Source organism: Drosophila santomea, chromosome 2L (assembly GCF_016746245.2).
Source record: "Drosophila santomea strain STO CAGO 1482 chromosome 2L, Prin_Dsan_1.1, whole genome shotgun sequence".
Taxonomy (NCBI): Eukaryota; Metazoa; Arthropoda; class Insecta; order Diptera; family Drosophilidae; genus Drosophila; species Drosophila santomea.
Window position 1 is genome coordinate 17,622,427 of NC_053016.2, and position 21,713 is coordinate 17,644,139.

General features: G+C 46.5%; 1 protein-coding gene across 9 annotated transcripts in view; it reads left to right on the forward strand.

The window, feature by feature from the left end:
• Positions 1 to 1,326: 1,326 nt before the first annotated feature.
• The window catches only part of LOC120444631 (ryanodine receptor), a 28,464-nt gene continuing 8,077 nt past the window's right edge, over positions 1,327 to 21,713 (forward strand). Inside the window, exons 1-20 of one of the 9 annotated variants that reach the window (XM_039624534.2) lie at positions 1,327 to 1,406; positions 4,059 to 4,226; positions 7,724 to 7,927; positions 8,210 to 8,221; positions 8,873 to 8,950; positions 9,014 to 9,402; positions 9,466 to 9,990; positions 10,050 to 10,174; positions 10,233 to 11,655; positions 11,712 to 12,315; positions 12,451 to 12,550; positions 14,028 to 14,232; positions 14,307 to 15,063; positions 15,123 to 16,282; positions 16,496 to 16,690; positions 16,764 to 16,879; positions 17,654 to 19,926; positions 20,077 to 20,556; positions 21,092 to 21,229; positions 21,389 to 21,675. In XM_039624534.2, coding sequence (XP_039480468.2) covers positions 4,173 to 4,226; positions 7,724 to 7,927; positions 8,210 to 8,221; positions 8,873 to 8,950; positions 9,014 to 9,402; positions 9,466 to 9,990; positions 10,050 to 10,174; positions 10,233 to 11,655; positions 11,712 to 12,315; positions 12,451 to 12,550; positions 14,028 to 14,232; positions 14,307 to 15,063; positions 15,123 to 16,282; positions 16,496 to 16,690; positions 16,764 to 16,879; positions 17,654 to 19,926; positions 20,077 to 20,556; positions 21,092 to 21,229; positions 21,389 to 21,675 — 9,125 coding nt within the window. In that variant the 5' untranslated portion in view covers positions 1,327 to 1,406; positions 4,059 to 4,172. Of the gene's footprint in view, positions 1,407 to 4,058; positions 4,227 to 7,723; positions 7,928 to 8,209; positions 8,222 to 8,872; positions 8,951 to 9,013; positions 9,403 to 9,465; positions 9,991 to 10,049; positions 10,175 to 10,232; positions 11,656 to 11,711; positions 12,316 to 12,450; positions 12,551 to 12,808; positions 12,909 to 14,027; positions 14,233 to 14,306; positions 15,064 to 15,122; positions 16,283 to 16,495; positions 16,691 to 16,763; positions 16,880 to 17,653; positions 19,927 to 20,076; positions 20,557 to 21,091; positions 21,230 to 21,388; positions 21,676 to 21,713 lie in introns of all 9 variants that reach the window. The other 8 variants (XM_039624452.2, XM_039624489.2, XM_044005894.1 and 5 more) reach the window with 8 other exon arrangements.

Below are 21,713 nucleotides of genomic sequence, written 5' to 3' on the forward strand. Positions count from 1 at the left end.
TTCCTCTGTGTAGTGCTTGTTTGTTTTGCAGGCAACCCGCTTGCAAAGAATCGCAATGAATTGCGCAATAATTCAAATTACGCATACGCTGCATAGTTCGGATGAGAAAGCCCCAGCACGCCCATCCTGCCGCTGCAACATTCACCCTTTTGGCCCATTCACCACCCGTTTAAATAGAAAATATCTCAAGTTGTTCCGCCTGAACGCATCGCATCCAAGCCAATGACGTTGAGTCAGTTGGCAGGAAGAAAAGCCAATGAATAGCGCCGGCGAATGCGACTGCAAAATATGATTTCATTCATTAAAAGCCTGACAAGTTCAAGTTGAATGAATATATATATTTGGTGGCCGCCTGTCGGTGGCCACATATGATTTATTTTTAACCACGTCTATTACAGCATCATAATGATCGAGTGTCCCGGCGTCTTGGCAGCCACTCAAAAAATGAGCAAATAAAACATATTAAAAAGCACCGCCTGTTGGCAATTATACAAGAAATATCGAAAACCTTTTAAGATTCGCGCACAGAATGTTTTTATTTGCTTTTCCCCTGTTCCCCAAGACCCATGTTTCGGCATTTTCCCCGTCCCAATTGGTTAAACAGCTGATTTAAATAGCCCGGCCCAAAGAGCAGCAATCAGAGCGAGAACTGAACGGAATGCACGGATGTCGGCCAAGCAACAAGCGGCGAGGCGAAAAATGTAGACGAACACGGCAAGCCGGCGAGAAGTCGCCTCGGGCAGAATCGCCGCACAGTGTCCTTCAGCATTTGTAAATGTGTTATTTTCTTCCTATCTATATTACTCACGAGTCAAGGAACCACCCAAATTAAAAAACCTATATACCCCGGTATAATAATTAATAAACGAAAATATGATTTGGAGTTACAATTACAATTTATTTATGAGTTTTCCTCTTTCTATTAATAAATAAAAATGAAATTCAACACTTTGAATTCGGACATTAAAACATAAAAATACTATCTTTTTAATTTTTATTTTCTAGAAGAAAAAATAATAAGTAAAATATAAATTGTTGGATATCCATACTTTGAATGTCGTATATTTCGAATAATAGTTTGTTTTTACAAGAGATTGTTTTTCATTCCTTCGTGTTATCGGCTTTAAATATACGTTTGTACGTTTCCTTTTTTCTCTAATGTTCCTTTTTATCAACTATTTGCTCTACATGCAATGGCACCAATATTCGCTTCTCCGAATAAAAACCACTTTCTGGCCCACTGTGCGGGCTGCTGCGTATTGCGTGCCGCAGTGCCTATTGCGCTCGCCGAGCGGCCATTCTCGCCGCTCGGCACCCATGCCACATCGCATGGCCCATCATTCTGCACTCGTGGTCGCCGCCGACGGGGCTCGTCGTCAGTCTAGAGAGTAATATCGACACGAAAAGTAAGTTCGCCGTGCTTCTGCTGGCCCACCAGCATCGAGTATAGAATCTATATGTGCGGCAGACCCTCGAAACGGGTGGAAAACGTGGAAAATCCATGGCGGAGCTGGCCATTTTCACGCGCCCTCGAGGAGCACGTGGCGGAGTTGGGCTCCATGCGGAAAATGGCGGTGTTGTGCGCGTTGCATAAGATTTGCAATTATAATTCCTACGATTCGAATAAGTAAAATATGAAAATTTGATGAAAAATTCGGAAAGTGTTCTAGTTTTGTGCGCTGCCCAGGCCTTTGCGTGTGATATTTTTGGACATGTGTGCGCCTTCGGCTACGGCTCGGAGTCTTCGGGTCTTCTTCGGGCCGCGGTGGAGACCAAAAATAAACACACGACACCGCTGAAAGCCAACGAAATGTTGGGGTTTTCAAAATCTAAGATCTATCGTTCGGTTAAAAAAAAAACACCAAGAAAAATACCTCTCTAATGAACAATCCCTAGTGGTGCGCCGGGCGGACTACATATTTACGTAGATATATGGTGGATATGTGCGTTTCAGTGCGGGTGCTGCCGGTTCAGCAAATGGTGGAGGAGCAAGGGGGATTGCGTGCCATCGGACCCTTGGATTACTGATGGCCGCCTTACCCCCGCCCCGAGTCCATCGGTTCACAGACTGACTGCCGCCAGTGAAATCTGTAAAAATATGAGAATAGTCCTTGCCCAAGGAGAAACCCACCCGGCGAACCAAAAAGCAATTAATTAGAACTCGTCGTCGTTACTCTCGGGAAATCGCAGCATGCGAGTGGCAACATGTTGCACATATGTATATCCAAAAATACACCGGGTTCATATAAGTGCTACTAAATATATCTATCGCGTGTGCTTGCCAGCTTATCGAGAAAGTAACGTTGGCACCTGCCCAGAAACATACTAGACACCCATCGAATAAACCACGCTAAAAAGCGGAAATTAGGCAAACATTTGATTAGCCGAATCCAAGGCACTTAATTAACACGATTGCCCGTGAAAACGAGGAACATTTATACATATGTATATATCACCATTTAGAATACACGATTCTAGTGATTTTCGAATACCATTGACCATCAAGATCTCACTTTTTATACCCGTTACTCGCAGAGTAAAAGGGTAAACTAAATTCGTTGACAAGCATGTAGAACGTAGGTAGAAGAAGCGATATCGAAACTGTAATGTGTATATATTCTTGATCAGGACCACTAGCCAATTCAATCTGTCGATATCTGTCTATGAAAGTCGAGACCTCAGAAACTATAAAAGCTAGAAAGCTTGTTCAGATTAAGCATTAAGAGACAGACGCAGTTTGTTTTTTGATGTTACCAAAATCATTCTTTGTTTCTTTGTAGTTTTCTGAGATCCTGGATATTTTAGTTAATTAGTTTAGTTATTTCTATGTCAGTTATATGGTATAGTAGTTCGATCCGGCCGGTTCAGACTAGTATACTATCTTCACTAGAAAGAACACCTTTGCACACATATGCAGATATGTAGCTTTAAAACTGAGAGACTAGATTGCGTAGAAACGGACAGACTTACACAGCCCTATCGACTCAACTGTTGATACTGATTAAGAATATATAAAAATAATAGTTATATGATAGCAAAAGTCTTCTTTACTGCGTTGCTGCTAACAGAAATCAATATACCCTCTGCAAGGGTATAATAGATGCAATTATAATGCAATTTTGCGATTTATGTACCAATTCAGTAATTATCTACTTATAATAATATTGGTATTCTGGTTTCCTTGATTTAATTAAAGTCGTATAGTGTTCTTAATTAAAGGATGTTCGAGCTTTAAATTTTTGAGTATTTTAAATTTGTATACCAAGGAAACATAAAAGGTTAAATTTTAATAATTTTTATTCATCCTATTTTAATGAATTTAAAATTTGTTAGAATCACCTCGGCGCTGTTATATTCATAAAACCAACGAAGTTATTTTAGTAAATATTTTTTCCAATATAAGATTGTCGTACTGAAAAACGTTTTAAAAATTTATATGATCATTTACGTATGTATGTTGCAGAAACATACGATACTGTAGTTATCTTTATCATGTTGAAGTAGAAATTGCTATTTATAACTAGTACTGTTTTTCGTATAGTTAAACATATTCGGAGGAAAAACATATAGATAAATCCTAAAAAAGATAAAACAATTCTTTGCCAAATGAATTCCTTTCATTTATTTGGCCTTTTGCCTGCTAGTAACATACAAACAAATATCTACATGAATTCCTAAATAATTACAAGTGTACAAAAACAAGCAAACAATCGCGGCGAATTGGGCAGATGACACAGAAAGTGCGGAGAGCAAGGCAAGGCGAAAATATCCGCAGTACCGAGAAATCAGCTGTTCGCACAGCGAAAGCAAAACAAAAAGCCCAACGAGAGAAAGTGCTCTCTCCACTTTCCGTTGGTCCGCGAGTGGGTGCTCGTGTGCGTGTGTGTGTGTTCGCGTTTAAAAGAGCGAGTGGAAGGGGATTCCCTAAATATAAACAAAAGTTCGTGCCACTCGAGTTCTGTCCGCCCATTAAGCAACTCTCTCCGACAGCCATTCCCACCCGTGACGAGTGTAAACAATCCTATTCTAACCGTAAACATATTCCCAATCTTTCGAAGGAAATTATACCGATTTGGGTGACCGAGGGAAATCCCAGAACAATTGAATTCAAACGCCGCTGCTATATAAATTCCGATTTGGAGGCGCTGCGGTCATTGCGTTAACCAAACGAAATGGCTGAGGCGGAGGGAGGCTCCGAGCAGGATGATGTTTCATTCCTGAGAACGGTAAGTAACGGTAATAAAGGGTTTCAGAAAACAGATTGATTGACTTATATATAATTTCATAATTTGCTCAAAAAGTTGAAATTATTGCACTAGGCAGTAAATTCTAAAAAAATTGAAGAAATATTTGAAATCTTTTTCAATGTAATTGCAGTTTGTACTTAAAATATTTAAATGGCAGGGCACTTTCTATTCATAAACTTATATGTATCTCAGGAAACCCTATGGGAAATAAATAAAACACGTAAATATAACCTGTTCGCTGTAGATTAAATAGATTTCAGTTAAATTTTAAAGGCCAGTTTGTTTTGAAATATTATTATACCCTGCACATCCAATGACAACAGCAGATCATCTAAAATCAATTACGTCCACTCAATAAAATACATGGGGATTTTTCACAATTGGTGTCATAAAATATCCTGCCAACCATAAAAGATATCCTGCCTCGTTTTCCCGGCTACTCCATACAGCTGTATATGTATGTAATGCATATTTATAGGCGCTCCTAACTTTTGTTTATGGCACACAATAAATACAAAGCCCAAGTCACAAATTCAATCACGGCCACCAGGGGCTTTAGCTTTTCGTCTGATTCCACTTTACATAGGCAGCTGGTTCTGGGAACGGTAAGGGGAAAGGTGGAAGTGGAAGGATTCCTCGATGAACACATCGTCAGCTGACAAATGCCGCCATATATCAATGCCCACAGCTGGTGCGCCAAATGACAGCCATTATGGGGTATAAGTAAATAGTGTTGCTTCGTTGTGCTCACGCCCACGTGCCACACCCCTGCCCACGACCCAAGGGCCCAACCCAACTGGGGGTCAGCGAGGTCAGCAGCAGCAACACCTTGCCGCAATAAATAAATACGTTTGGGGGCAAAAGTTGAGTTTACACATCGCAGCCACACGGACATCCGAATATCTCTGTATCTCTTTGTGGGCCCTCAGGCCCGATTCCCACACACCGCAACAGAAATTCAATAAATACCCAAGACCCGGAGGGACACAGGACTCCAAATCACCGGGAATGTCCCTGCGCCACCCTTGAAGTGAAGTCGATGTCAAATTACGCTTATGGTCTGTCCGAAACTGTAAAGTTGCAGTTCACCAGCGAGTGACCCGAAAAGTGCAAGTTTGCAAAAACATTTATCGAAATGAAGTCATATGCAAATGGAGTCATTGAGCAGTGCAGTTTTCGGATGCCCAAAATCAGGATGTGGTCGGATTTAAATTTTAAATAGATGGGCCAGGGACAATGATGCTGCAGTGTCAGGACTCGGCACTTCATTCGCATTTAAATTATGCAAGTTGCTCGATTCGAAATCCATTACCGTTCATTTAACTTCGACTACACACAACATCACCGGTCCAAAATCACAACCGGTGGGAGGGAAAGTGGGTGTGGCCAACCAGCCATACCACACCACCCACCCATCGGCCTTTCATTTGCACATTTAGTGCTTTGTAACAATTCCCCCAATTTGCGTGTGCATCGCCCGGCTGATGCTCTACGCCCAAAAGGATGCAGATGGAGCTGGCGAGTCGAGTGTGTCGGCAAATGCCAATTGGTATTGCGGTGGCTTGTCGGTCGGAATTGTTGCCAAAGTCTCATTAAAATTGCAGCAAAACGTTGGGCCTCTTAACGACTTAATTGTTGCCTAAACTATCCTTCCATTCCTTAACTCAATGCTAACACTCAATGCACATGAAGTAATCGATTCCAGGATTTCAAACTTGAAAATCACCTTAGGGAAGCGTCTTTCAAGAACCAAGTGAAATCGCTGCATTACAGTGACTCGACTATGAGATACCCGAAACTCTGCAGCAAAGCGACTGTTGTATAAACGATGCTTCGATTCATAACCTACACAAATTCCATTTCCTCCTTTTAGAAATATCGGTAGATTTTGAAAAGATCAATTTATATCAATTTAAAAACAAGAGAGAACGCTATAGTCGAGTTCCCCGACTATCTGATACCCGTTACTCAGCTAGTGAAAGTGCGAAGGAGGTCTTCAACACTGACAGTTTTTGGCGGTTTGTGGGCGTTAGAGTGGGCGTGGCAAAAAGTTTTTTGGCAAATCGATAGAAATTTACAAAACTAATACAAAAATGAAAAAATATCAAAACATTTTTCAAAAGTGTGGGCGCGACAGCTTTGGGCGGTTTGTGGGCGTTAGAGTGGGCATGGCAAAAAGTGTTTTGGCAAATCGATAGAAATTTACAACACCAATATAAAAAAGAAAAAATATTAAAGCATTCTTCAAAAGTGTGGGCGTGGCAGTTTTGGGCGGTTTGTGGGCGTAAGAGTAGGCGTGGCAGCATGATTCGACAAACTTGCGCTGCGTCTGTGTCCCTGGAGTCTGTATGCTTAATCTTAATCTTTCTAGCTTTTGTAGTTCCTGAGATCTCGACGTTCATACGGACAGACAGACGGACAGACGGACGGACAGACGGACAGACGGACAGACGGACGGACAGACGGACATGGCCAAATCGACTCGGCTATTGATCCTGATCAAGAATATATATACTTTATATGGTCGGAAACCCTTCCTTCTGCCTGTTACATACTTTTCAACGAATCTAGTATACCCTTTTACTCTACGAGTAACGGGTATAATTAAAAGTAACGGTTTGTGGGTTAAAGAGTGGGAGAGGCAATGTTTTCATACTCTAAAATCGGTGTGCTAAAATTCTGAGATCTGGACTTTCGACATAGCGAGATAGACTAGGCTAGTGATTCTGATTAACGTACATATGTATATATGTACATATATATAGAACTTTTAAAGAGTCGGAAACGTTTTAATAAATCAAGAGTAACGGATATAAATCTGGAGGATAAAGATACAAAGCGTAAAACAAAAATTTATTTCTATCTATTACTCCCTTGGATATTAACCTAGATTCGTTGAAAAGTTGCTTGCGACTTAGACCTAATATTTGTGACCCCATAATTTTGTAAATTCTTGATCAGGATGACTAGGCGCGTAGATTTAGACGTGTCCAGGTTTTTCTGCCTATCCGTCAGAACTTCGAGAGTTCGGAGACCATGTTAGGTAGACACTTCGGTGGACAAAAATTGAATTTATTTTACTTGTTTATACCTATCGATATGCCCAAATATTGGAAGTCAGTTTATTACTTTACAAGTTGCGTTTTGATAGACATTATCAATGACTTATTTATACGTAGATCCAAAAAAAAATACAAAAATATATTTCCATCTATATTTGGCAAGCTCAGTAGCGATTATTTGTGATTCAATTTGAGATATAATATATATTTGGATCTCAAAAACATATGCTGGCTTACAATTTTACAATTGCGTATATAATTTAATAGCATCTCTGAACTTTTGCGCAACAGTGCAACTTTCTTCGGCTTTCCAAAGTCAGCTGCTAAGATATGCAGCTATACAATGTTAAATAAGGTGTATCTAGAAAACAACATTACCATTCAATATTATTCTTTTTGCGAATGCCTTTGTAGGAAGACATGGTCACGCTCTCCTGCACGGCGACGGGGGAGCGTGTCTGCTTGGCCGCTGAGGGATTTGGAAACCGGCACTGCTTCCTCGAAAACATTGCCGACAAGAACGTGCCACCGGATCTTTCGCAGTGTGTCTTCGTCATCGAACAGGCGCTGTCCGTGCGAGCTTTGCAGGAGTTGGTGACGGCGGCCGGATCCGAGACTGTAAGTATAGCCCCTGGAAACCGAATCGCTCGGGTGTATGTCTTTTCATATAAAAACCAAGGGAATACCCAGCATTCATACCGTGTTGTATTAGTCTGTCCCGGCCTTTCTGTGTTGTGATCCTTGTCGCTTCAATGTCCCTAGAGTAAGGTCGTATAAGTTAGTTATAGTTAGGTCCTTGCATGCCCTTCTCTGTGATCTTCCCGTTTTCTTCTTTTACACATTTGTAACCTATCAATTTTTCGTTATTTTTCAAAATTTTTCTAAATACCCGCTAAACAGGATAGTCGACTTGTAAGTATACCTTTTAATTCTTCTTCTTTACTCGTATCGCGCTTCTTTCTCTTTTCTACTTTCTTTCTCTCTCACTCTGTCTGTGTAAAATAGCGCTCGTTCTGTTTCGCTCTGCTATTGCTTCTTTATCACATCTCTGCGGGGAATAACCCCCTAAAACTGAGCTATGCTCCCCTTTTCTCCTCGAACAGAGATTCAAGTCGCGTAAGACTAGGCCCACAAACCTGGATCTTACAGCTCCTAACTCAGCAGTGTTATAAATTAAGTACATTTGGACTACGGATTGTACAATTATCTTATATCTTTCCAATACAAAGAAGAACTCAAGGCCTCACAATCTGAAATATTCTTTAATTTTATGGAAAAGTATTATCATTCGAAGGAATGTAAATTATACAAATTTAAAATGATGATTATATTTAAAGTGTACAAGTCGTACACAATAACAATTGGTTCAGTTTCTTCTTTGTTTGATGTACTCCATAGATCTAACCATCAGCAACCACATGCACTTTGCATCCTAACTTCGTAAATACGTAACTTACTCCACTGTTATGCAGTAGTTTGTAGATTGTAGTCTTACCAACCTTTAGAGACAGCTGTCTGCAAATAGAGCTAACAATTTTTAATGGCGTTCTCAAAAATTCCTAGGGCAAAGGCACCGGATCGGGGCACAGGACGTTGCTCTACGGCAATGCCATTTTGCTGCGCCATCACAACAGTGATATGGTGAGTACTTGATCGGTTTTACTTGAACGGCATGAATAAATTTAATAAGCTCACATTTTACAGTACTTGGCTTGTCTATCCACCTCGTCGTCAAACGACAAGCTGTCCTTCGACGTGGGCCTGCAGGAGCACAGCCAGGGAGAGGCTTGTTGGTGGACAGTTCATCCGGCGAGCAAGCAGCGCTCCGAGGGCGAGAAGGTGCGCGTCGGTGATGACCTGATCCTGGTGTCGGTGGCCACCGAACGTTATTTGCATACCACCAAGGAGAACGAGCAGTCCATTGTAAATGCGAGTTTCCACGTTACCCACTGGTCCGTGCAGCCGTACGGTACGGGCATCTCTAGGATGAAGTACGTGGGTTATGTGTTTGGCGGCGATGTGCTGCGCTTCTTCCATGGTGGCGACGAGTGCCTGACCATACCGAGTACATGGGGTCGTGAGGCGGGACAAAAGTAAGTGAATCACACGGAATGCCTTCAGTCACTGTACTTAAAGCCAGTTTCAATCCCCGACAGTATTGTTATTTACGAGGGCGGCGTGGTCATGGCACAGGCGAGGTCTCTGTGGCGCCTGGAACTCGCACGAACCAAGTGGACTGGTGGCTTCATCAACTGGTACCACCCAATGCGCATTCGCCATATAACCACTGGACGCTACTTGGGCGTCAACGACAGCAACGAACTGATTCTGGTTAAAAAAGAGGAGGCTTCAATTGCGACGACGACTTTCTGCCTGCGGCAGGAAAAGGACGACGAGAAGAAGGTGCTGGAGGACAAGGACCTAGAGGTGATCGGCTCGCCGATCATTAAGTACGGCGACACTACTGTCATCGTCCAGCACTGCGAAACTAGCTTGTGGCTGAGCTACAAGAGCTACGAGACAAAGAAGAAGGGCGTCGGAAAGGTGGAGGAGAAGCAGGCTATCCTGCACGAGGAGGGCAAGATGGACGATTGCCTCGACTTTTCGCGCTCCCAGGAGGAGGAGTCCAAGACGGCGCGTGTCATCCGCAAGTGCAGCAGCCTCTTCACTCAGTTTATTACGTAGGTGACTTGGAAGCCCTTCTCGAGTGATATTCTAATCAATCGTATATTCATTTCAGGGCCTTGGAAACACTGCAGTCAAACCGCCGACACTCCATTTTCTTCCAAAAGGTCAACCTGAACGAGATGGTCATGTGCCTTGAGGACTTAATCAACTACTTTTCGCAACCCGAAGACGATATGGGTGAGGTCTTTCAAACATACTCCTATGATGTTCAATAAGACCTCTAACCAATTTCCAGAGCACGAGGAGAAACAAAACCGCTTCCGTGCGTTGCGCAACCGACAGGATCTGTTCCAGGAGGAGGGCGTGCTCAATCTGATCCTGGAGGCCATTGACAAGATCAACATTATCACCTCGCAGGGCTTTCTCGCCAGCTTTCTGGCTGGCGACGAAACCGGCCAGAGCTGGGATCTCATCTCCACCTATCTCTACCAACTCTTGGCCGCCATCATCAAGGGCAACCACACGAACTGCGCCCAATTCGCGAACAGCAACCGACTAAACTGGCTATTCTCACGTCTCGGTTCCCAGGCCTCCAGCGAGGGTTCCGGGATGTTGGACGTGCTACACTGCGTGCTGATCGATTCGCCCGAGGCTCTGAACATGATGCGGGATGAGCACATCAAGGTGATCATTTCGCTGCTGGAAAAGCACGGCAGGGACCCCAAAGTTCTGGACGTACTATGTTCCCTGTGCGTGGGTAATGGAGTAGCGGTGCGATCCTCCCAGAACAACATTTGCGACTTTTTGCTGCCAGGCAAGAACCTGTTGCTACAGACGCTCCTGGTGGACCATGTGGCCAGCATCCGACCGAACATCTTCGTGGGTCGCGTGGACGGTTCTTCCATGTACCAAAAGTGGTACTTTGAGGTCACTATGGATCACATCGAACAGACCACACACATGATGCCCCATCTGCGCATCGGTTGGGCTAATACTTCCGGGTATGTACCGTATCCCGGAGGCGGAAAGAAGTGGGGTGGCAATGGAGTAGGCGATGACCTATACTCCTTCGGATTTGATGGCGCCTATCTGTGGACCGGAGGTCGCAAAACCCTAGTTGTGGACGCGCTGCCCGAGGAGCCCTTTATCCGGAAGGGTGATGTTATTGGCGTTGCCATTGATCTTGCTGTGCCCATCATCACGTTTACGTTTAACGGAGTGAAAGTGCGTGGTAGCTTTAGAGACTTCAACCTGGATGGAATGTTCTTTCCCGTAATGAGTTGCTCATCAAAACTAAGCTGTCGTTTCCTTTTTGGAGGTGATCATGGTCGCTTAAAGTTTGCCCCGCCAATGGGATTCTCTGCCCTAGTGCAGTGTCTCATGCCGCAGCAGATCCTCAGTCTGGACCCATGCTTCTACTTTGGTAATCTGAGCAAGAATGTTTTGGCCGGACCATGGCTTATTGAGGATGACACTGCTTTTGTTCCGAAGCCCGTTGATACCACGGGTGTGACATTGCCAAGTTCTGTGGACCAAATCAAGGAGAAGCTGGCGGAGAATATCCACGAGATGTGGGCTCTGAACAAAATTGAGGCGGGCTGGTCGTGGGGCGAGCACCGTGATGACTACCACCGCATTCATCCCTGCCTTACACATTTTGAGAAGCTTCCTGCGGCGGAGAAGCGATACGACAATCAACTCGCAGTGCAAACGCTGAAGTAAGTTGACTTTCTATGAAGTAAATTTACTGATACTGACCTTCTTTACTCCGTAGGACGATTATTTCGCTGGGATACTACATAACCATGGATAAGCCACCAGCACGCATTCGCCCTGTACGCCTGCCCAACGAGATCTTCATGCAGGGCAATGGCTACAAGCCGGCTCCACTTGACTTGAGCGCCGTGACACTCACCCCCAAGTTGGAGGAGCTGGTGGACCAGCTGGCCGAGAATACTCACAATCTGTGGGCACGGGAGCGCATCCAACAAGGTTGGACTTACGGCCTAAACGAGGACAGCGAAAACCACAGGAGTCCACACTTGGTGCCCTATGCCAAGGTGGACGAGGCTATCAAGAAGGCAAACAGAGACACTGCGTCAGAGACAGTGCGAACGCTCCTGGTTTACGGATATGTGCTGGATCCTCCAACGGGCGAGGGAACGGAGGCGCTCCTGGCCGAGGCACAACGCCTTAAGTTCGCCGGATTTCGGACGTACAGGGTGGAGCGCAACTACGCTGTGACATCGGGCAAGTGGTACTTCGAGTTCGAGGTCCTCACCTCCGGACCTATGCGAGTGGGTTGGGCCCGGGCCGATTGCTATCCGGGAGCGATGCTGGGCAGCGAGGACACCAGTTGGGCCTTCGATGGACACAATGTGAGTATGAGGAGGTCGGGGGTCTCCATGCCAAAGGAACATCCATTCAATGTAGGCTAGGGAGGGTTGGAAGGGACTGCCGAAACGCCTTATGCCAGATCGACTTAAACCAAACCCACAACCCCGTGATTATAGGTGACCAAAATGCACGCCGGATCCATTGAGCACTTCGGAGTGCGGTATGAGGCTGGCGATGTCATTGGTTGTTTCATCGATGTCAAGGAGCAAACGATCAGTAAGGACCTAGACGCCCTAGCAGCGTGCCTCAACGTTGATTTTATTTACTTTGATCGAACGCATTTTGTTTAACTCAACTTCCAACTTAATCAACGATTTCGTTCTCTTTTGATTTGTTAATTTAGCGACACTCTCATTTATACGATCATTAACAAGCTACCAACCAGCAGAGTAAAGAGTCACATGACATTCGAGTAGGGCTCTATTGATCGATCGAATCGCGACTAAATCTCGGCACTTGCCACTCAATTTTTAGGAAGAGAAAGTCTACGGTGGCGTCAGTGAATCTTTTGGTAAACAGTGCGGCCCCGGGGACATAGTCGGGGTCTTTCTAGACCTGGCCGACCACACAATTAGTAAGAACTGCTCGCTCCCCTGTTGTAATGTCAAATCCTCTAAGCAGCCCCAAGGAATGTCCTCCGTGCTTTTGATATCTACTAAATGTGAACCAGAGCCACCGGATAACCGAGTGCCGCAGGGGCAGCGATGTGAAGGCCATGTGGTATCCACGCATTCACCCCAATATAGATACCCTGCAAAAGCGACCCATAGATACCCATTAAGACCGAACCTCCTAACGTTAACTTTGGATCAATTTGAATCGCATTCAAAATTAATTTTTCATTTATCCCTTATTTAAAATATTCATAGTCTTTAATTTTGGAATACGCATCTTTCTAAAGATGAAAATTATTTTTGTTTTCAAAATGGTTACTCTTATCAATTCCAGAGTAAGCAATTTTGTTAGATTTTTAATTATTTGCATTGGACATAGATTAACCACTTAAGACATGACAGACACCGAACCGAGCCCACTCATAGAATCGTTCAGCAAATGCATAAGTCCATCAATGCCAGCTTCTCGTAGACTCTCACTTTCGGTCCAGACTATCCAATTCCCATGCTCTAATGTCCAACTATTGTTACTTTGAACACCTTGAACGCCTAACAAGGAGCAAGACGCATGGTTAGCGACCCGGGTGCCTGAGGAGCAGGTGACACATCAGCTCATCCCCAAGCTTTTTACTATCTCGTAACTGCCTGTAATTACTAACGACACGTACTTAACCAATAGCAATTCAATCCAGTTGTACAATATTTAGCATGAGAGCTAACACAAGTACTTAATAGCTTGCTTGACATTATAATCCTAGCTTTGCCTCCTATCTCGAAACCCAACCAGTTAAACACTACCCTAGTCCAGACATGATAACAATATAACATAATATAATGCAAGTATGCTGCAAGGCGAATCTAACGCCAATTAATACGCACGCATTTCCTAGAGGAATTAAAATTGCTTAATGGATTCCGGACGAACGATACAAATCGGTTACGGATACGGTTCTCAGGCCAAAGCCCGTTCGGAATTCATTGAGAAGCTGCTTGCTTCTTGGTTTCAATATGCTCATCATTAGCACACACCCAGCCATTCCCAAGCCCAAACCCATTAACCGAAATCAATCGTTGTGCAGGCTTCTCGTTGAACGGAGAACTCCTGATGGACGCGCTTGGCGGCGAGACGACCTTTGCCGACGTCACCGCCGAGGGGGTGGGCTTTGTGCCCGCCTGCACCCTGGGAGTGGGCCAGAAGGCGCGCCTCATCTACGGCCAGGACGTTGACTCCCTCAAGTTTTTCACCACCTGTGGCCTGCAAGAGGGATACGAGCCCTTCTGCGTGTGAGTATTCGGAATACAAGAATATGTAATTTTATTACTTTATATCACTTAATTCTAACCTAACCTACCTGCAGGAACATGCGTCGCCCGGTTACACACTGGTACACCAAGGACCAGCCCATTTTCGAGAACACCGAGGAGATGCCTGACTGCCGCATCGATGTCACTCGGATTCCCGGGGGCGCCGACACCCCGCCACACTTAAAAATCTCGCACAACACCTTCGAGACCATGGAGAAGGCCAACTGGGAGTTCCTGCGTCTTTCCCTGCCTGTCACCTGCATGAGTGAGTTCATAGGCGAGCAGGAGAAGGCCAGACGCTGGGACGAGATTAAGAACCGGCAGTACCGACTTATGCGCGAGGCGGAAATCGCTGCCCAAATGCAGGTCCAGACACAGGCCGCCCACATGGATCACATGCTGAAAGGTGGCTTCAATATGAACGATATCAAGGGCTTGACCCGTAATTTCGATGAGCATGCGGATGCAGAGGCAGATCACCTAATGCGAGGACCAAACCGTCCGCCTCGCAAGGGATCGCTCACCCGCAACATCACCTTCGAGACTGACATGTCCGCCGCCCTAGACGAAATGCAGCGATCCACGTCCGTGCTGGACATGAATGGTCTTGGCGAAGAGATGGACGACAAGAAAAAGCGCGGCCGCAGTCCCTTCAAGTTCTTCTCGAAGAAGTCGCGTGACCAGAGCCGCGAGAAGATGGGCGCTCGCACCCTGGACACCTCTCTGGAGCGTCGAAATACGGTGGCTCATGGACGGAACGTAGTTAACCAGCAGATGACCACCCGAGCTCCTACTCTGCGGTTAAATAATGTAAGTTATGATTACTTTGTTAAGCAATGATGATAATTTAATTTCAAACTCCTTCTTAGGCCGAAATCCCTCCCAGCCCTGTGCCCCAGGGACCGAAGCAGTTGAGTGCCTCGAATCTTGGCCAACAGCCAGTGGAAACTTCCGGGGACGAGATGTTCGACGCCGAGTGCCTCAAGTTGATCAACGAGTACTTCTATGGAGTAAGAATATTTCCCGGTCAGGATCCCACTCACGTGTACGTCGGTTGGGTGACCACGCAGTATCACCTGCACAGCCGTGAGTTTAACAAGAATAAGGTTCGACGAGGATCAGTCTACATTGAGGACGACTACGAGATGGCCATCGAACGGATCGACCGTCAGAGTTGCTATGTGGTTCGAGCAGACGAGCTCTTCAACGAGGTAACCCAGGATGCCTCAGGCAAGGGAGCCTCTCAGGGTATGTTCGTTGGCTGCTTCGTGGACACAGCCACCGGCATCATCCGCTTCACTTGCGAGGGCAAGGACACCTCTCACCGCTGGATGATGGAGCCGGACACCAAGCTGTTCCCGGCCATTTTCGTAGAGGCCACCAGCAAGGAGATCCTTCAGATCGAGTTGGGTCGTACCCCTACTACACTGCCCCTTTCAGCGGCGGTACTGCCCACCAGTGACAAACATATAAATCCGCAGTCTCCGCCGCGTCTAAAGGTCCAGTGCTTGCGTCCGCATCAATGGGCTAGAGTTCCAAATACGGCACTTCAGGTGCATGCTCTGAAACTCTCTGACGTGAGGGGTTGGTCCATGTTATGCGAGGACCCCGTGTCCATGCTGGCCCTGCACATCCCAGAGGAGGATCGCTGTATAGATATCCTGGAGCTCATCGAGATGGAAAAGCTTCTGTCCTTCCATGCCCACAGTCTAACGCTCTATGCGGCTCTTTGTTACCAGTCCAATTACAGAGCTGCCCATGCCCTGTGCCAGCATGTGGACCAGAAGCAACTGCTCTACGCCATCCGGTCGGAATACATGAGCGGACCACTGCGGCAGGGCTTTTACGACCTGCTGATCGCCCTGCATCTGGAGTCTCATGCCACAACCATGGAGGTATGCAAGAACGAGTACATCACCCCGCTGGGAGCCGAACTCAAAGAACTGTATTCCGAAGAGGAGATGCAGCACTCACTGCGATCCTTAGTTACGGAGTCAGTGCGTCCGCAGCTGCGGATGACGGAGATCACGTGAGTTGACCCATTACGCCTTTTCGCTTTACCCACAATGCACAGATTTCCCGATCATTGCTCGGGCTGGGGACATGGCATTCTGATTATCCTTTCGATTTTGTTCACATCCCATTCTGTTTTGAATCTCCCGGTCCTGCATCTGATCCAACACAACACCTGATCCATCGAACCTCCTGCACCGACACAACAACAACAACTACACCCGTCCAGACCCCCTGTGATTGCAACATCTAGTATGCCAAGTGTTTCCAGCGAACCGATCCCCGACATCGACCAATTATACTCCCCGAAGTTCCCCCTTGAAGTAGTCAGGCAGTTTGTCATGGAGGCGCTAAAGGATGCCGTCGAGATCAATCAGGTTCACAACCGCGATCCTATCGGCTGGACCAACGAGAACCTCTTCCTGTGAGTAACACTTTTCCCCGTTAGGTCCATAGAATATCCATTAGTGATAGCCCGATTCCCATTTGCCTTGTAGACCTCTAATCAAACTCACAGACCGGCTCCTCTTGGTCGGCGTCCTCACCGACGAAGATGTCCAGCGGCTGTTGGTCATGATCGACCCGGAGACTTGGGACCAAGCATTCGAGAGAGGTGAGTAAGGAATTGCAAACAGCTGTGGTCGGCTCGTAAAATACCAATAGCCTTATTAAGTTAACTCTTTTTATAGAGCTTACTATAATCAATTCCTAATTAATACATTAGGATCTCATTACTGATTAATTGAAAGTTAATAAAACGCAATCAGGTATATATATTGCTTGTAATGAGTATAAATAGGAAAAACTGCTATAGTCGACTATAAGATACGCGTTACTTAGCTGGTGGAAGAAGAACAAGAACGGTTTCTGGCGGGTTGTAGGCGTTAAAGTAGGCTTGGCAACATGGGTTAACAAAATTGCGCTGCGTCTATGTCTCTAGAGTCTATGCGTCTATGTCTCTAAATAATAATATGTCTCTAGAGTCTACATGCTGAATCTCAATAGTTCTAGCTTTAATAGTTCCTAAGATCTCGACGTTCATACGGACGGACAGACAGACGGACGGACGGACAGACGGCCAGATCGACTTGGCTATTCATCCTGAATAGAATATATATGCCTTATATGATCGGAATCGCTTCCTTCTGACTGTTACATACTTTTCAACTTTTCACCCTTTTACCAAAGACATTATAATAATTATTCTAATGTCTTTGCGTTTACTATACGAGTAAAAGGTAAAAATAATAATATCAAAATCAATAGTCCTGAATAAATATCATAGCTTGATTGATTGAAAAGAACACACACCTACTTTACCGGCAGACCACGGCCTATAATGTCTAGGAAACCGAACTCATTCTTATAGAATAATGCCTGCTTTCAGAGGGTAAGGATGAGCACCGCAAGGGCTTGCTCACAATGAAGATGGCCGAGGGCGCCAAGCTGCAGATGTGCTACCTGCTTCACCATCTCTACGACACCCAACTGCGCCATCGAGTAGAGAGCATCATCGCGTTCTCCCACGACTTCGTGGGCGACCTGCAGACCGATCAGTTGCGACGTTATATCGAGATAAAGCAATCCGATTTGCCCAGTGCTGTTGCGGCCAAAAAAACTAAAGAGTTCCGCTGTCCGCCTCGAGAGCAGATGAACCAGATTCTCTGCTTCAAGAACCTCGAAGCCGATGACCAGGACAACTGTACCTGTGGCCTTGAGTTGCGCGGACGCCTGGGCGATTTTCACGACTCCCTCATGCAAAAAGTGTCGCTCAATGCTCTTCAGGAGCCAGATGGCGTCGAGGGCACAGCGATCGAGGAGATAAAGACAGGACCCATCACGAAGATCTACAACTTTATTAACACCGTCAAGGAGCTGGAGGAGGGTCCCAAGGAGGTGGAGGAGCCGGAGAAAAAGACACCAGAGGAGGTGTTCCGCAAAGTGCTCATTAAGACAATCGTCAGCTGGGCCGAGGAGTCGCAGATCGAGAACCCCAAGCTGGTGCGCGAAATGTTCAGTCTGCTGCTGCGGCAGTACGACACCGTCGGAGAATTGGTTCGCGCCCTGGAGAAGACGTACGTGATAAACACCAGGGCCCGCGAGGATGTGGCAGAGATGTGGGTGGGCCTCAGCCAAATTCGCGCCCTGCTGCCCGTCCAGATGAGCCAGGAAGAGGAGGAGCTGATGCGCAAGCGGCTGTGGAAGCTGGTGAACAACGCCACTTTCTTCCAGCACCCGGACCTCATACGCATCTTGCGCGTGCACGAGAACGTTATGGCAGTGATGATGAACACACTCGGGCGGCGGGCACAGGCTCAAAGTGATGCGCCCACCCAGCCGGAAGGAGCCGAAGGAGCTCCATCCAAGGAAAAGGACACCTCCCACGAGATGGTGGTGGCTTGCTGCCGTTTCCTCTGCTACTTCTGCCGCACTGGCCGCCAAAACCAAAAGGCCATGTTCGACCACTTCGACTTTTTACTGGACAACGCCAACATCCTTCTGGCACGACCCAGTCTGCGAGGATCTACGCCCCTCGATGTGGCATACTCGAGTTTGATGGAGAACACAGAATTGGCTCTGGCCCTGAGGGAACACTATCTGGAGAAGATCGCCGTCTACCTCTCGCGGTGCGGACTGCAAAGCAACTCGGAACTCGTGGAGAAGGGCTATCCCGACCTGGGCTGGGATCCCGTCGAAGGCGAGCGGTACCTGGACTTCCTGCGCTATTGCGTTTGGGTCAACGGCGAGAGCGTCGAGGAGAATGCAAACCTTGTCATTCGACTTCTTATCCGTCGTCCGGAATGCTTGGGACCGGCTCTAAGAGGAGAAGGAGAAGGTCTATTCCGCGCCATCGTCGAGGCTAATCGCATGTCGGAGCGCATCTCGGATCGCTGCAAGATGCAGGACGAAGCCGAGGGCACGATTGCCGGACTGAACTTCACACATCCTTTGCCCGAGGGGGAGGAAGACGAGGACTATATCGATACCGGTGCCGCTATACTGAACTTCTACTGCACCCTGGTGGACCTACTGGGACGCTGTGCTCCGGACGCTTCGGTCATCGAGCAGGGCAAGAACGAGTCCCTGAGGGCTAGAGCTATTCTGAGATCTCTGGTGCCACTGGAGGATTTGCAGGGGGTGCTCAGCCTGAAATTCACCCTCTCACAGACGGCTCCCGGCGAGGAGAAGCCCAAATCGGACATGCCGTCCGGCCTGCTGCCCAACAACAAGCAGAGCATCGTGCTCTTCCTGGAGCGCGTCTACGGCATCGAGGCACAGGACCTCTTCTACCGCCTGTTGGAGGACGCCTTCCTGCCGGATCTCCGCACCGCCACAATTCTGGACAAGAGCGATGGATCCGAGAGTGACATGGCACTGGCCATGAACCGCTACATCGGCAACTCTATTCTTCCGCTCCTCATTAAGCACTCTAAGTTCTACAACGAGGCCGAGAACTACGCGAGCCTGTTGGATGCCACTTTGCACACGGTCTACCGGCTGTCCAAGAACCGTATGCTAACCAAGGGGCAGCGCGAGGCAGTTTCCGATTTCCTGGTAGCCCTCACATCCCAAATGCAACCTGCCATGCTGCTCAAGCTGCTGCGCAAGTTGACTGTGGATGTGTCCAAGCTGTCCGAGTACACCACCGTTGCCCTCCGGGTGAGCATCAAGGACCTTTTTGCATGTCTTACAACTATTGTTTTACTTTTATCTGGCGAAATATACATATACAAAGCTACACCCACTTTGCCGTACGAACTTATTGTTAATAATATTAATATTAATACCATTTCCCTTGACCTCCGATAGCTTCTCACCCTGCACTTCGATCGCTGCGCCAAATACTACGGCTCAACTCAAGGCCAGGGCTCCTATGGAGCCTCATCGGACGAGGAGAAGCGCCTGACGATGCTGCTGTTCTCGAACATTTTTGACTCGCTCAGCAATATGGACTATGACCCGGAACTGTTCGGTAAAGCCCTGCCCTGCCTGATCGCCATCGGCTGCGCCCTGCCCCCAGACTACAGTCTGTCCAAGAACACAGACGAGGACTACTACGGCCGCCAAATGGGTGCACCGGATCAGCCGCAGTACATGCCCAATCCGATCGACACCAACAACGTCCATTTGGACAACGACCTCAACTCACTGGTGCAAAAGTTCAGCGAGCACTACCACGATGCGTGGGCCAGTCGGCGGTTGGAAGGTGGCTGGACTTACGGAGACATCCGATCCGATAATGATCGCAAGCATCCTCGCCTGAAGCCCTACAACATGCTCAGTGAATATGTGAGTACTCCTGTTGGTTAGCCATGCACATGTTTAATCTATATCCATTTACCTTTAACCAGATATTCTGTTTTCATATTTTAGCTTTTTATAACTACTTATTAACATATAATCACAATCATTTATTCTGTTTTCATTTTGTAGATTTAGCATCAGCTAAATCATATCATTATTTGATTACATTCTTAACTAATCATTTTTCTTCTTAATTAATAATTGATTTAATTTTTTCTTATGTTTCCTAACATCGACTTCATATATTTTAGGTTTTTTTAGTGTCCCAGGGACAGGTTTAAGTATTCGCTAAATTAAAGTAATTTAAAAACTTTACTATTACGGTACATAGGCGGAAATACTTTAATGAGAGATAAACCTTTGTTTCTGTGACACTATGATATAATGCACTTTTACTTAAATAATTTTATTTTTAATTGTGTTTCATACTTTATCAAAGTAATTCAACACCTAACAGCAAGTCATTCGATCGAAACTCCTCTGATAAACAGCTATCTTACCACTGTAATCTCTTTGACAGGAACGCGAACGGTACCGAGATCCAGTGCGGGAGTGCCTGAAGGGTCTGCTGGCCATCGGCTGGACCGTGGAGCACTCCGAGGTGGAGGTGCCGCTGAATCATCGCGGATCGACGCGACGTCAGTCGAAGCCCCAAATTGTATGTAGCAGCGAAGAGCCGTTTACTAATCCTCGTTTCGAAAAGCCTCTAACACACATTCCAAATTATCTATCCGTTTTCCAATTGGATTCTCTGTCTTTGTGCCGCATTCACGCCCACGCCCACACCCTGCACTTTGTCGCCCCCTAACACCGATAGAACGATTTCCAGAACGAGGGCAGCCCGTTCAACTACAACCCGCACCCGGTGGACATGAGCAACCTAACCCTGAGCAGGGAGATGCAGAACATGGCCGAGCGCCTGGCGGAGAATTCCCACGACATATGGGCCAAGAAGAAGAACGAGGAACTTAACGGTTGCGGTGGTGTTATCCATCCACAACTGGTGCCATATGATCTTTTGACCGACAAGGAGAAAAAGAAGGACCGTGAGCGCTCGCAGGAGTTCCTCAAGTATATGCAGTACCAGGGCTACAAGCTGCACAAGTGAGTAATGAACGAAGGATTAAAGAGTCATCTGAATT